The sequence below is a fragment of the Morone saxatilis genome, unplaced genomic scaffold (genome assembly GCF_004916995.1).
Source record: "Morone saxatilis isolate NCDOM2014 unplaced genomic scaffold, NCSU_SB_2.0 Contig24, whole genome shotgun sequence".
NCBI lineage: Eukaryota > Metazoa > Chordata > Actinopteri > Moronidae > Morone > Morone saxatilis.
This window is the reverse complement of record NW_023339807.1, coordinates 12793200-12808690: the sequence shown is the minus strand read 5'-3', so window position 1 is coordinate 12808690 and position 15491 is coordinate 12793200. Positions and strand designations below refer to the sequence as shown.

At 44.3% G+C, this 15491-nt stretch overlaps 5 protein-coding genes across 5 annotated transcripts in view; 4 read left to right on the top strand and 1 right to left on the bottom strand.

Moving 5' to 3' along the window:
* LOC118336418 (steroid 21-hydroxylase) overlaps positions 1-7218 on the top strand; it is a gene marked incomplete in the record, with an annotated part of 12124 nt that extends 4906 nt beyond the window's left edge. The window contains 7 exon segments of the mRNA XM_035673066.1: positions 5182-5463; positions 5553-5840; positions 5925-6200; positions 6293-6553; positions 6664-6768; positions 6849-6874; positions 6998-7218.
* LOC118335726 (extensin-like) lies at positions 770-4352 on the top strand. Its single transcript, XM_035672152.1, has 4 exons — positions 770-802; positions 1878-2722; positions 2839-3879; positions 4244-4352. Exons 1-4 carry the CDS (start codon positions 770-772, stop codon positions 4350-4352), a joined length of 2028 nt encoding a protein of 675 aa, XP_035528045.1.
* Positions 7219-7238: 20 nt separating the features above from the next.
* LOC118336419 lies at positions 7239-9515 on the bottom strand. Its single transcript, XM_035673067.1, has 8 exons — positions 9383-9515; positions 8771-9103; positions 8430-8690; positions 8279-8341; positions 7996-8175; positions 7846-7902; positions 7677-7739; positions 7239-7570 (listed from the first exon to the last, which is right to left on the bottom strand). The coding sequence occupies exons 1-8, from the start codon at positions 9447-9449 to the stop codon at positions 7560-7562; spliced, it is 1035 nt and encodes a 344-aa protein (XP_035528960.1). The 5' UTR covers positions 9450-9515; the 3' UTR covers positions 7239-7559.
* A 732-nt stretch (positions 9516-10247) lies between these two features.
* On the top strand, positions 10248-12141 carry LOC118336171 (allograft inflammatory factor 1-like). The gene is made up of 6 exons (XM_035672764.1): positions 10248-10406; positions 10511-10572; positions 10736-10802; positions 10888-10929; positions 11131-11296; positions 11618-12141. The coding sequence occupies exons 1-6, from the start codon at positions 10391-10393 to the stop codon at positions 11703-11705; spliced, it is 441 nt and encodes a 146-aa protein (XP_035528657.1). The 5' UTR covers positions 10248-10390; the 3' UTR covers positions 11706-12141.
* A 155-nt stretch (positions 12142-12296) lies between these two features.
* LOC118336169 (casein kinase II subunit beta) lies at positions 12297-15435 on the top strand. The gene is made up of 7 exons (XM_035672762.1): positions 12297-12403; positions 12816-12891; positions 13550-13652; positions 13743-13858; positions 13946-14021; positions 14127-14316; positions 14590-15435. The coding sequence occupies exons 2-7, from the start codon at positions 12820-12822 to the stop codon at positions 14678-14680; spliced, it is 648 nt and encodes a 215-aa protein (XP_035528655.1). The 5' UTR covers positions 12297-12403; positions 12816-12819; the 3' UTR covers positions 14681-15435.
* The last annotated feature ends 56 nt before the right edge of the window (positions 15436-15491 follow it).

Sequence of the window (15491 nt, the reverse complement as noted above, 5' to 3'; positions counted from 1 at the left end):
AGAATCAGCGCATTAGTCAATACTCTTCAACCCACCCTGGCACGTGTCCTTCGAGTCCACCTACTTCCACACAAATTAACAATATCGCACCACACTCAGACGGACTTACAGTTTTCTCATCCGCACGCTGCCTCTCATCTTCAGTTCCCCTGTTACCACATTATGGCACTACTGTCCACTTTGCCTCTATATATTTGCCCCTTCCCCCATCGACCTGACAGTAACCACAACACTGCCGTGACTTCGTTAACCCAAACACAAAAGTTGGATGATCAGTACTATTAGACAACTGAGTTCCTTTCTACCGCACCATGTACTTACGTCTACCAATGCGTAAATGCCAGTCACGTAGCCCGAAATCTCAGTATTACCTGCCCTGCCACACGGAATATGGCCTATGTCTAGACAGTGCTGCCTAATCTCTAGAGTAGACTTAGTTGATATCTTATCCCCCCGCTCCCCTCCGACTCACACCGCTTCCACATCGCCAAGAGCGGTAACCACCCATGGAAGACAGTGGAACGTTGTAACAAGTAGCATACCTCACAGGGCACTGCGCACACACACACATCTACATCAATTTCGGGAAAAAGGCACCCTCAAAATTGAGGAGGAAAGAGCACACCAGGGACGAGAGCAACCATTTGGTTGCACAAGCAAACCACATAATCCGTGTACACGCTCTTGACCCCCACTCATGATGTACTCATTGTAAAAGAATAAACTAAAACCCGTGGTGCTTGTAAAACCTTTTTATCTGAGTGTAGAAATGGGTGCAGGCTGCGGCGAGAGTTCACCCAACGTGAGAGATATATAATAACGTAATTCGTTATCCATGCTGGTCTATTTCCCTATATCAATTCGTGAGATACACCTGGTCTGAGTCTTGTGGTAACATATGATATAGAGCTGACTCACAATTTCGCCCGCCTCCGCCGGGATTTTCCACACCGCGCAATCGCTATTACTAAATCAACATAATTACCTGGTGCCGATTAAATACTGTACCGATCATCCCTTGATAGTACTGTCAACTACCCCTGTTTATGATATACTCACACCCTACAAATCTCGAAACTCTATCCTGGAAAATACCTGTTTGTGCGGAAAAAACCACTGTTGTCAACTCATCAACTTATGTTGTCTGTCTTTGCAAAGTGGCTCAACAACTCTCACACCCCACTAAAACTGGGTCAGCCCACAACAGTATCATTAAACAACAAAAATTGACGTCACCATTGTACCCTCCCCCATGAATGGTCCGCTTCTTCCCGGACACAAAACAAAAATTGGGTCAACCACAGCCCTCCCGTTCCTATTAAGCACATTGCCGTACGCTGAATATATGACCCTGGAGTGCTCTCTGGGTTGCACTCACACTCTCTATCGCTCTCAGAGGATGAACGTTCTGGACTCCCCGCTGTCTTTACATATTTCACGCGCGAGTCCACACTGCCCGGTTGCTTCCACTGCGGCGATCATCATGGCGCCTTGCGACAACTTCTCCAGCTTTCTCAACATGCACACTCACACATACCCGCATAGCCTTCCCCCTGTCCCGCCTGTGGATGCAACTCAATCAACTTCGCGGCGGAAGCTCGTCCACTCTTGCGACATAACTGAACATGACACACGCTCCGACACTACTAAACTGCGCTGAGAGTCCACCGGCACCCCTCCTCCACTTACATGAATCTCGGATGAAAGACTGCCTGACGCTGCATCCCGATATATCTAATTTGTACTCTTACCAAAAAGAAAGACACATATGAACACACCCCCACCCACTTCACGTCCCCTCATCTTACATCCTCCCCCGCCCGTGTGTACCACCATTCCTCGATCATGCCCTCACCCGTATTGACTAACGCCTACAGTCTCTTTCTTCCCGATCAGAAGGAGCACGCAGCCAGAGCGCTCTGGGTTCACTTACGCCTCACTTTAATCCCACGATCACGACACCAGGACCACCCTACAATATCTCCCTACCCCTCCTCTCCCACCTCCACCTCCGCCTCCCTTTTTCATTCCTCTTTCCATCTTCCCCCCGCCTCGACTCCCCGCCGTCCGCTGCCTGCGTGTCGCTACGCCGACACGCAGGCAGCGCTCTCACGTCAACGGCACACACCCCCTGCCCACGCCCCGCCTTCTCCTCTCTTCGGACGCTGTCTTCCTCGCAGATTGTCTTAGCTTCCTTGCTCCACTCATTTGCACCCCCCCCATTTTCCGGCCCTCCGCTCCTGCGGCCCGCATCTCTTTTCCGTCTTCACGCGCCGCCCTGCGCGGACTCCGCACCCTCCCCATGCATCCTCTTCTCCCCTTGCCCCCTGCCCATCCTCCTCCCACCACCCCTCCCCTTTGCTCACCCCCGCACCCCTCACTCCAGTCGCCCTTTATCCCTCCACCCCACATTCCTTAGTCCTGTGGCCACACTCTACCGATGCCGCCTTGGCTCTCCACCTCACTCATCCCACAGGCGCCTTTCGCCTATTCATCACCTCTGTCCTTCAGTTCACCACCCTTTCTTCCACCATTCCCTGTCTTTCATTCCTTCACGCCTCTCCCTTCCTCCCCACTTCCACGACCCCCCTTCACGTGTTTTTGTTCCCTACGGCTGTGCTCTGCCGCCTATTCTCTCTCTCTCCCAGCCACGGCCGCCCTTTTCTTTCCTGTCCACTGCTCACACCCCCAGGATTCTCACCTTCCGAGTTCCGGTTTATGGGTTTGCTCGCCCGCTCTGACCTGCCGTGCGTTCCTCTGTTTCCCGCTTTCTCTATGAAAACACCTCCCGTTCTCTGCACTGTTCCCTTGCCGCGCCCTCTGCTCCCCTCCCTTCAGCACCCTTCCGGTCATATATCCTTGGCCCCTTGGCACCCCTGAATACTCACCGCACTTTCCCCATTCCCACCGGTCATCCACCCTGCCGCCTTTCTTTGACTTTCTCCCGCGCTCTACCCCCCACCATCCTGTCGCCCACGCTGCCCTGGGAGTGCTACCCTGTCTTTCCGTACCGCTCGCAATCCCCTCCAATCACTCTGCCATCACTCCCCTTCAACCCGCCACCCCCACTACGCCTCCCACACGCCCCACTTACCTCTCTCTCCCACCACCTCCCCACCACACAACACTACCACCACCCCCGCACCCCCCCCACCGGGCGGAGGCCAATACCAACCACCCACACGCGACCACAGCGCGAGCATTACTCAACCTCTCCCCACCCACCCTCGCTTCACCGCCCCTGCGCCTTCTCACCCCCCCCTCACCCCCCCCCGCATTCCACCCCACCCCCCCTCTCCCATACTTCTTTGCCTCTTCACCTCCCGCACCCCTGTCCATACCCCCCCCCCCACCCCACGGCTCTCACTCCCTCGCCGCACACCCCTCACACCTTTGTTTCCTCTCTTGTCTCTCACAGCCCCTGCCCCTCCCACACCGCTCCACCCACCTCTGCATTGTACGACCCCACTTTTGCATGAGTCGTCTCACCCGCACCCCCCCCGCCTCCTCCTTCGCTCCCCTCCGGCCCACCGGGCGTGCCCACCCCGGCCCCCACTCTCACCCACACCCCCCGCCCTCGGTCCCCGTCAAACGGGGTCCGATCCCACCCGTCACAAAAACCTCTATTTCTCCTCCCCCCTCGGCCCCACCCCCGCCACTGCAGTCAACACTCTCCCCCCATCCGAACCGCCGGCGCTTGCCACACCGAAATCGCCCCACACACCACCCCCCCCACCCCCCCTCCCGTCTCACGCAAGCCAGCGCACTGCACCTCCCACCGCCACCCCTCACCCCCACCCACCACCACCCCACCCCCCATCCGCCCCGCCCGCTCAAGCCCGCCCCCCTCCGCCCGCACCCCACCTCCGCCCCCGCCCGGCACTTGCCCTGCCCCACCCCCCCCACGCACCTGCCCCCCATCCCGCCACCGGCCCCCCCCCTGCTCCCCGCCCCGCCCCCCCCCCTCCCCTCCCCCCCCCCCCCCCCTCACCCCCCACCCCCCCCCCTCACCCCCCCGTCCCCCCCCCCCGCCACCACCCACACACCCCCCCCCCCCCCCCCCACCTCACCTCACCACCCGCCCCCCACCCCCCCACCCCCCCCCCCCCACCCCCCCCCCCCCCCCCACCACCCTCCCCCTCACCCCCCCCCCCTTATCCCCCCTCCCTCCCCCTGTCTGCCTTGCCCCTGGGGGTTGTCCCAAGAAAGTTTCCCGTCCCTCCCTGGCCTGTCCTTTTTTCAGCCCGCATCACACCAGAACACAACAGCAGACAACAGACACCAACACGCACAACAACTCTCTGTCCTCGGCACGCCCCCTCACACCGCTAGCCACCCAACTGAGACCATAGTACGCTAACCTTGTCCATCTTCACACCCCCGACCCGACCCATCGCCTCCTCCTCTGCGCCTATCTTGTCCCCCATTTCACCCATTTCTTCATTTCTCCCTGCACCACCTTCACACATCGACTCCAGTTCTCCACTGCGTCCACTACCCTCGTGCCCCCACATGTGTTTTTTCGTTCCCCTGTCTCCCCTCTGGGTGCTTTTCTGCAGCCCATGGTTGTTTGTCCTCCTTCACTTTCCAGTGGCCACATGTGAGCAGCTGATCCCTGGGCTGCCTCTCTCCATGGGGTTGTCTTACAACACGTTCCCATCAGTTGGCCTCCCCTGTCATTTCCTGCCCAATGTGGTTTGCACACACCTGACTTTTTAACCGCCCCTCCAGCACAAGAACACCTCATGCGACCAGACCATCTTCCCCACAGGACAGCCATGGCTTTCTTTTCCATTGTTAAAGCCTCTGCCCTTCTTTCTCCTGACCACGCCAGCAGCTGGGACTTCCAGTCATTCTGGTATTTCTGCCCCCTAACGACCATATTTCTTCTGTTCCTCATGTTGTAATATTTGTCTGTAAAATACTTTTATCTATATATATTATATATGGGATAGGGCTTAATAACTCCAAAGCTCTCTCTCTCTCTCTCTCTCTCTCTCTCTCTCTCTCTTTCATATGAGGTGTTACATGAAAAAGATGACATTTTCTACCATTAAATTGAATTAAACTTCCAATACCTTTAGTTTTCATTACTATTAATACACATCGCTCTGGTGTAGGTAATAATTAGATTTTTGACAGAATTGGTAAAATGAAATGTTTCTTTGTCATCTCCAACAGATCATTTGATGATGTTTGCCTTACCAGGAGATAGTATTTCTTTGCCATGTGACATACCCTCTATTGAATCCTGCTCCTCTATTAACTGGAACATGGCTGGACAGTTTGGAACACTTATTGAGGTGGTGAAAGCTGGAAGTGTGACGGCTCCAAACATCCTCAGGGTCAACCTGCAGTGGGACTGCTCTCTGAAGATTAATCACCTGGTACTCAACGATGCACGACTTTACTCTTGTAACAATGGAGCACTCCATTCAAATGTTTCGCTACGGATTCTTGAACGTGAGTTGTTCTTTTGTACCTCAAACCATTTCTTGAATAAGCTGATGACTGTATCATGGTAGTTACATTTTTTTGTTTTCATTCCCCAGTTATTGAGAGCTTGCCTCCTGCACATACAGACACAATAGAGCTTCACTGTTTCCTCAACACATATGAAGGATATAGGGTTTGCAACAACAGGGGGATACATATCAAGTGGAGTACTGAAGATAATACACCTTTTAAAGGAAATAGATTTCGCTTTGAAAACCCTTCTGAGTGCTTGTCTAAACTAATCATCAAAAGGAAACAGACAGACCATCACAGAAAATGGAAATGCCAGCTATTTCAGAATAACACGATTAAAGCCGCCATCAGTTACACAACAACAGTAAAAGGTACTAAACACCACTTGAGTGTACTCAAATAGAAAGATGTGGTTTAAGATGTACAAAGTGTAACCAGTGCTCCCTTTCCCCCAGATGGTATAGAGGAAGTGTTTGCTGCAGTGGGTGACTCAATGTCACTCTCCTGTGGCAACACTTCCTCTCTTGTGGGTGGAAGCGTGGAGTGGGCTGTGGGTGGAAGAACACTGACAGATGATGTCTCACTTCATAAAGGCCAAACCGTTCATGTCAGTAAAGACTTGTCACTGGTCATTAGCAGTGTGAGTGCATTGCATGCTGGGGATTACCAGTGTTCAGAGTCCACTGATCAGCAAAAGGTGTTTAACGAAGTCAGGCTGCATACCCTCGATGGTAAGTGTCAAAACAGAGCATGAATAGTGCATGAACATTTACTTTTTGAGTCACTGCTATAGAAACATTCCTTCTCATGTTTGTCTTTATAGTTACTTCGAAGTACGAGCCAGGGGGAGATAATGCCACCTTGACTTGTATGCTCAACTGCTCTGAAGAATGTAAAAAAGACTTCAGTTTAACTTGGTCTGGAAGAAGCCAAAACAGCTGGGAGAGTGATTTAATGAGTAACGGTAACAGTCTCATTAACAGGCTATTTCTCCCAGATTTGTCAGCAACATCAGATAACTTAGCCTGCCTGGTGCTTAGAGAGGGTGATGTGATGGCGTCAAAGAAGTGGCGTACTGCTGACCGTAAGTATGCATCATGCTATTTTTGCTTTTTCTCTTCAATAAAATCCAGCCATAAGACAAAATGCTCCCTTGTTTTCGAGTAAAAGTTAGGATAATAATAATGTCTACAGCTCTGCGAACACCTGTGTGGTTAGCCCTTCCTCTGGGCCTCCTGATATGTGTAGCTGCAGGAGGACTCTATATGTACATGAAGAGAAAGCAGATCAATCATGCAGGTAAGGAACCACACAGTAAAACTACTGTACAAGAGCCTTGATGAAAATGAAATAATACCTGACTACTTTTCTGTTTGCAGGAAATGACCAGACAAGCATTGGAATGGTAAGAGGAAACGTTTACAAGACAAAAAATAATTGTGCTAAAATATCGAGGTATTATTGATGTTTGAGGTTTTTGTCAGTCTTATACCTTCTAATGTAATCACTCTAGCACTCCTCTTTACAGACTCATGTTTATGAGGTCATTCTGGATGCAGCTAATGAGGAACCGCACCAGCAGAGACAAGCCAAACGAGAAGCTACCACCACCACCACTGACAGTTTCTATGATTTATTACAGGCTGTTAACTAGAACTAAATAAAAGCGTTTTTTTCCTCTTAAGATTATAATCTTTCTAAATAATTTCAACCATCTATACACTAAAATATGTTTTCCCAAACTTTTAAAAGGGAATGTTTTGCAAGAGAAAAGTAGATCAATGTTTATAACTTTGTCATGAACATTCATCATCCTACAGATATTTATTCAAATATTTTATTGTAAGATTACATTTTAAACATCATTTAAAATGATACAGATGATTAGATACATCAACATAAAAGAGTCTTTTCAACAGTCTAAGAAAAAACTGTGTGTAGCATTTTCCATGCTGCTCAGTAGACACTTTACTACAGTGTACAGTTTAGTAGATGTTACATGTTTTTACATAATGTATAAATGTAAGCAGGCAATCTAGATTAGATAGTAAGGGCAATCCTCTTCTTTTTCTTGAGTAGACTCAATTTTCCTAATACTGGACTGCAATGAAGGAGAGAAAATTGTTATTTGGCTATTTTAATATGATGAGAATTAAAGTGTGATTTTATGATAGTAAATGTGATTTCATGATAGTAGTACAACTTACAAGTACACAAGCTATCATCCTGGAATTGTTGGTACAGACTGTTGACTCGTTGGTTTGCATTAGCTATGATAAAAAAGGTTAAAGGTGTTCAGGGTGAATCATAAACAAAGCAGAAGAGGTTACAGTAGCTGGACTAAAGAAGGTAGTGAGAGAAAAACACGACACTCACCCTGTGACGTTGTAAGATTCACAACTTCATAACCGTCGAAAGACTCTATATGAGTACCTGATTAACAACAAGAGAACATGAAACTGTGAGAACACATCACTGCACTGCATTTGTGTCATTATTAAAAAATATTGTCTGGACAGATCAAACCTGCTGGCTGCCTCTGGATTTGCAGTGTATTTATCAGGGTGTTACGTCTGTAGCAAATGAGCAGTCCTATCAGGGCAGCAATTATGACAACCGCAATGATGACTGAAACCACCACTAGAATTAATGCTACACTGCTCTCCTTCTCCCGGGTTGTCGAAAGAATCCCAATGGTTGTCAGTGCTGAGGGAGACAGAAAGCAAATCCAAGCAATTACAACACCAAATTTAACAGGAAATTACTGATTGCAATTGAATCAAGATGTAAAATACTAAAAAATACATACCTGGAACTGACATACCTGGAACTGACATACTTGGTACCGTTGTGGCCACAACAGCATTTTCCTCTTCATAAAGGAAATAGAAAAGGCAAATAGGAGTTATTTATAGTGTCATTTGTTGTCAGTGACAATATCAAATAGTTTAAAATCTTACCTTGGACCAGTACATTAATGTCAAAGCAGCGCTGACTTTTTTCAAGCATGTATTTACATCTGTACCAACCACTGTCCCCGTAATCCACAGACTGCATAGTTAATGACGTCCCATTCATTTGAACCCTTTTAGAGTTAACAGATACAGGGCTGCCTCCTTTTAGCATAACCCAGGAGATATTTGGGGATTTTATGTCTACTGGGCAAGTCAAGTTAATGGGTGTGCTGGGTGCCGCCTTCACTGCTTGAAGGACTTTGCATTCTGAAAGAGAGGAGATTTGTGCAATACATTATTCATTTGTAAAAGAGTGAGAATAAAGAGAATTAAATGTTTGATCTTACCTTTTACTTTCAAAGATATGTTTTTGAAATGAATACAGTCCCAGCCTTGCCAGATTTCACAGCTGTACAGTCCCTCATCAGATTGTTGTAGTTTTGTCAGAAAGAGGGACATTTGTCCTTTTTCATCACGTTGCCATTTTACATGTTCAGCATCTGGAAACTTGGGTGTTTTAGGCCTGGCAAGGATAACCTTCACTTGACTGGAATCTGTGGCAAACTTTATCAATTTCACTCTGTTGCAGCTCTCTGGCTTCATCACGCTAGAATTAAAACAAGGGAGGGCTACATCTTCTTCTTGAGGAGCAGACAGAGTCTCAATCGCTGGTGAACTGTCTTTATAAGGATAAATTAATAATGAAATAAGGATTAGAATCAGTTAGAATCAGAAAAAGACCCAGAGTACATATTTTATATAAAGTTTATAGTGTAAAGCACTGTCTGAACTTTAAGACAGATAATTCAAGATTTTACAAAGGTGTTCAAAATATATTATTAAATAGGTTGGGTACATATGACACCTTTTAAGTTTACTCACAGTCTATAAAAAAGAAAATGCATTTATAATATTCATTGGTTGAATGTGGTGAAGAAGTTATTCCGTGACCTACTCACCTCTGCACTCTGATATGACCATGAACAGAACTAACAAAAAGCAACCCAACAAATAAAAATTTGCCATTTTCTTTGTAATGTAGCCGAGTGGACGGACAAAAGATTATTGACTTCAAGACCTGTTTATTGTCTCCACCTATTCTCAGTTCTGTAAGTTGCACAGGAGTCTCAATATGAAACTGTAGCAGGTTTTTTTTTTGTTTTTTTTCGTTTCTCTGATTGTGGGGCCAATAGAGCCACCGTGTGGCAAAAACAAAACACTGCACTGGAATGAATGCACAAACATATTATGTTGTCAAAGGGTGAAATACGTTTGTGTTAATAAAGACAGTATGCAGAAGATTACAAACTGGATCTTTGAATTTATTTTCTATATGATATGACAGAAAGATCTGGATACATCATTGTATCTTTTTGGAAAGAGGTACTTTCGTCCACTGTTACATCAAACTGACAAATGGCCATAAGGGCAGACATTTAAATGTGAGAGGGGAAAGTGAAAAAGTAAGTGCGTGTGGTTGGAGTTTTCCCAAAAAAGAGAACCTCACTCGTTTCCTGAATAATAAGTTTAACATAAGCAGATTATTTTTGCTAAGTATAATATGTACTTCTCTCTGTTTTCAAAGACACAGTTCTTCCTGCTGCATTACTCTTCCTTCCTTAAATAAAATTTTATTTTATTTTTGAAACCAGTGGTGATGCATCATGTTTCAGAGTCCATCACGGCCCTTCCGCCGTTGCGATCCTGTATACAAACTTCTATCATTTAGCAACACAACAGTGCTTTTACCCCACTACGTCTGGTGAAATTCAACCTGTGTGAATGATTTGCACCCCTCAGCTGACCTCTGTTTGCTGCTGCCTTAAATATGACAGGGGAACTTCACTAATGCTAACTGAAACTTTGTCACTTCAACTTCCTCATGTGGCTTGATTTACAGATACAACAACACCATAGCTTTTCACACTTAGTGTTGGTTTCACTGGCTCTCAACGTTGTGCACAGAAATGGACAGAGCTCAAGGTTAGTTTGCCTTCGTTCTGCTATATCGATAAAATAGTGTACTTTGTATTTATTTAACGAATGATTTGTAAGATTCCTGTTTGTTGTTTGTTTGTTTCTCACAGGAGGTAAAGCATATGGTCTTCTTAAGTCTCAACAGGAGGAAAAACTCAACTCTATCAATGAGGTGAGTTGATGTCTTTAGGAAAAGTCAGTTACAATAGAGAGAAATGGTTTTTGGAATATTTTTTTTCTACACACAGGGGCTAGACACACAAGAATTTGACCTCTGTGTGATATCAGTAATAATGTTTTCATCTATTGGTATCATTTTATTATCACTCGCCCAGGCTTTTCTCGAGGATCCCCAGTATGCAGAAGAGGAAGACCTTAGCTCAAAGCTTGAACTGTTTAAAAGTGAGTATTTGTGTTGTTTTATGAATTGTTATCATTCAGTGCACGGTCATACATGGGAATGAGATTATATTTGCTTGTATTACAGAGAAATACATGGAGTTTGACCTTAACGACAAAGGAGATATAGGTAAAATTGCACTTATCTGAAAAAGCCTCAAAGTATTTATAGTTACAGTTGTCATCTGTTGCTTTCCGTTGTGACTCACAACACAGCTATATTTACAGACCATATATATATATATATATACACACACACAGTATATATACAGCATATATATAGTATATAAGCACTTACTTATTTTATTTCTTTGGACTATCAATGTTATAGATATAATGGGGTTAAAACGAATGCTGGAAAAACTCGGAATGGCCAAGACTCACTTAGAGCTGAAAAAGATGATGCAAGAGGTGGTTGGAGGGACATCGAAAGACACCTTCAGCTACCACGACTTCCTGAAAATGATGCTGGGCAAGAAAAATGCAATTTTAAAACTGTGAGTAAATATCAGTGAATTCAGAGAATGGGTGGAGAGTTTGGTAACAGGAAGAGTAGGGCTAAGGGGAGAAAGTGCCCAAATTATTAAAGAATAAATAGATGCTGGACTCATGAATTTGTACAAAAGTACAAGGCCTTAAGCTTAAATCTAGCTGATTTCGCTGATACTAGTTTTGGTATCAAAAATACATTTGTCTTGATAACAATCTATAAATGCTAAAGATGTCCGGTGTTTTTTGAAATAATAATAATAATAATAATAATAATAATAATAATAATGTCTCGTATAACAGCTGACAAGTAATTTTCTTCATTTAAGGATCTTGATGTTTGAAGGCATGGGAAAGGAGCAGGAACCCCAAGATGTGGCACCACCTCGTCGCAAAACCTTTTCAGACCTGCCCTGAAGGAGTTCTCCATCACATCAGGGAATGACTGCTTTTAGACTTATTCCTTTTTTACAGATTGAAACATCACCTAAATTCTTCAAAAGTTCATGAGAATTAGGAAAACATATTCATATAATATATATATTCATATAATATATAAAAATAGATAAAATAGATTATATAATCTACCATAATGTTTGTGCATTCTGATTTAAGTGATTATGACCACAGTACTGATCTCCCACATTATAGGCAACTAGCTACTTTATAAATGAATCTACTTACCCATGGCTATAGCTGTTGCTTTAGCTGCATAGTTAAATAAAAAGTGTACAGAATGTACATGGGAGTGGTCATTGCCCTATTGCTATAAAACATACAGGAATATCACAATGTTTTATGTTTGAACATATTTAAACCCAAAGTAATGTATGTTATCATAGTGTTGTTGTTGGAAATCGATTAAAAGGTGAATGGGAAAAAAAACGTACTCTGTTCCTACTTTTTTGGTTTTGGTTTACATCAAACAGAAGTTGGCGCTTTCCATTTGTCTCGGAAACCGAGAATTTTATTTCACTACCTGTGAGAACATGCGTCATGAGGAACTTTATTTTGAAAACTGTCGGTGACCGGAAGAGGTCGTTGTCAACTAGAGACGAGAGCGAGGATAAACTAGCTAAGCTTGCAAGTTGATGTGTTAACAAACAGAGGAAAGGGTGAGTAAACGGGACCTTCTGTAAACAGTTCTTTGCATATGGGGAACAGTTCCCCTGAATGCATATTGCAGTTACAATAATTAATTCCCACTCTGTCTGTAGTGTTAATGCTAACAAACGCTAACTGTTAGCCAGCGAGCTAGCGTGTGGTCAGGAGCTAACATAGGTAGAAAACCAAAGGTAACGTACATTAAAGATTATGTACAATATAATCACAGTTGTTGTCCAAAGTTCCTGATATAACAGCTTCGATTTGTTGGATTTATGTTGGATTAAAATGTTAAATGTATGTTTGTAAAGTTTGCATCCCCAGAATTTAAATGCCGGTTTTTAGCTGTGTGTTTCTAGCTAGCCAACCAGTGAGGATGTAAAATGAATCCCGGTTTACCTCCACTCTGTTTGGGTTTGACAGGAGGATGAGCAGCTCAGAGGAGGTGTCCTGGATATCTTGGTTTTGTGGACTGAGAGGGAATGAGTTCTTCTGTGAGGTTTGTACCCCGGGTCATTGTTGAACTGGGATTTTTAGCTTGGAGCCACGATTTAAAATGTCCCACTAATTTACTTCTTCTGGCAGGACATACTGATGGAAAAGAGTCTTCAGTTCTCCAGAAAAAACAATGCTGCCTAATATTTTCCTGTATACTGATGGGCTTTCAGTGGTTTTTATCTGTATGTGTTATGTCCTTGTTCGGCAGAAGCAATGTTTTATTTCATCTGTATTTTTTAATGGTTGAAATGAAATGTGAATGTACTGATATCTCCCATTTGTATTGCCCTGAACACATAGATAGAGATGGCCACACAAGCTAGTATAATAATTGGTACTAATATCTTCCACTTGAAGCACATGAGGCTTTCTCACTCAAAAAGCACCTTAGGGAGACATGTGAGAGGAAAAACACTTAAAATAAATAAAAAAATACTTGACAAATGTAGGCATTAGAGTGTAACACGCTGGTTGTCTGATAGGTGAGCCCTCACACAGTCCAATTCTAATTTTAACTCCTTGCTTTCTTCATGGGCAGCGTCTTAGTAATCCTGTTAAGCTCTTATGTAATGCTTCCACATCAGTGTGCTGTAGCAATGCGCTGTAACCTTAATGAACGCCGTCGGTAGCTATTCAACCTCTTCAATTGTGTGTCACAGGTCGATGAAGACTACATACAGGACAAGTTTAACCTGACGGGTTTGAATGAGCAGGTGCCTCACTATCGCCAAGCTTTGGACATGATTCTTGACCTGGAGCCAGGTGAGAATATCCAGGAGGTAGCAGTTCCCGTGTGAAATGAAATTAAGACGAGTCAGCGCTTTAACTGTCTAAATCACTTTCATTTGACAGATGAGGAGCTTGAAGATAACCCCAATCAGAGTGACTTAATAGAGCAGGCAGCAGAGATGCTCTACGGGCTTATACATGCACGTTACATCCTCACAAACAGAGGCATTGCACAGATGGTAAGGCTTTTTACTTAATAACTTCAATATCTTACACGCTCTGTGACGAGAATTAACAGTGGTTTCTAAATGTGTTGTTCTCCGTAGTTGGAAAAGTATCAACAAGGGGATTTTGGCTATTGCCCCAGAGTCTATTGTGAGAATCAGCCAATGCTTCCTATTGGTAAGTCTGGCCTGACCTCACATCAAACACATTGTGCCCTTGCTGCACCTTTTGACCTTTTGTCCGTGGCTATGAAGACACACTTAACTGTCCCGTTTCTCGTAGGTTTGTCAGACATACCTGGAGAAGCAATGGTGAAGCTTTATTGCCCAAAGTGCATGGACGTTTACACCCCCAAATCCTCCAGACACCACCACACAGATGGAGCCTACTTTGGGACGGGGTTCCCCCACATGCTGTTCATGGTGCACCCAGAGTATCGTCCAAAGCGACCAGCCAACCAGTTTGTGCCAAGGTGGGTTTGATCTGATCCGGGTATTATTTATTGCTAGCGTTAACTTTAACCAGCCAAAACATGCCTTTATTGGTGTGTTTTGAGTGACTGGTCACCAAAAGACTAACTAGTTTTAGACCGTATTGGATGTCTGAGGCTGAGTGTCATGTTGCCACTAGTATCAGATAATTTAACACTAATAACACTCAGCCCTTGACTTTGAGGATAAGAAAGAGAATTATTTCTGTCCAGGAAGTGATTGTATTGTGATTATTATTATTGTTTTCCTTTCAGGCTGTATGGTTTCAAAATTCACCCGATGGCTTATCAACTTCAACTTCAGGCTGCATCAAGTTTCAAGAGCCCGGTCAAGACAATTCGCTAGAACTCCACTTCGACAAACACAGTGGACTCAAAGACTGTGCTGTTTACTACTTGTTTGAAGCAACGGATCAAATAATCCTAGTGAATGCCTGTACAGTTCCCCAAACTCACCTCTGTGTTGATACACTTTCAGATTCAGACAGTCTCATATTTAGTGACACACAGTTGAGCAGGTTAGTTTTCTTTATCAAACATGTAATTATTCCCCAAATCATCAATCTCCTGATACAATGTTTAACTTAAATTGATGTCAATGCATCTTTTCACATTTTTTACCAAACAGAAAAGTGGCGTTAACTTTAATGAAGGCTACAGTGTATTTTGTGGCTCAATTGCAGGTGAATGAATGTAACAGGAAATGTTGCCACCAGCCCCTGACAAGTTTGCCTTATCCATGATAGTCAGTCAAAACTTTAAGGTTAACATTAAATTGCATCAGATCATATTAACTTGTGCTGCATTTTGGAACGTGCATACGGTTTTATTCTGTAAAGAGTAAGGATTTTATTTTGAAACTGCAATATGTGTAAGTGGTACGGTGCTATTTTCAAGAAACCATGAATACCAAATTAGAGGTAAAGAACATGTTAAAAATGGACCTATGCTTGATTTAAATTTTATTACTATGTTCGGTTGCCTTGAAATTATTCAGTATGTATGTATTTTGATTGTTTAGGCAACTGTAACAATATGTTCCTGATAATCCTGTAGTTTCATCATGTTTAAGTTACGGTATTACAATCTAGACAGACATGACATTCTCAAGCGTTTGGTGTTCATTGAACATGCAGCTGCAACATCTACTGTGGAAC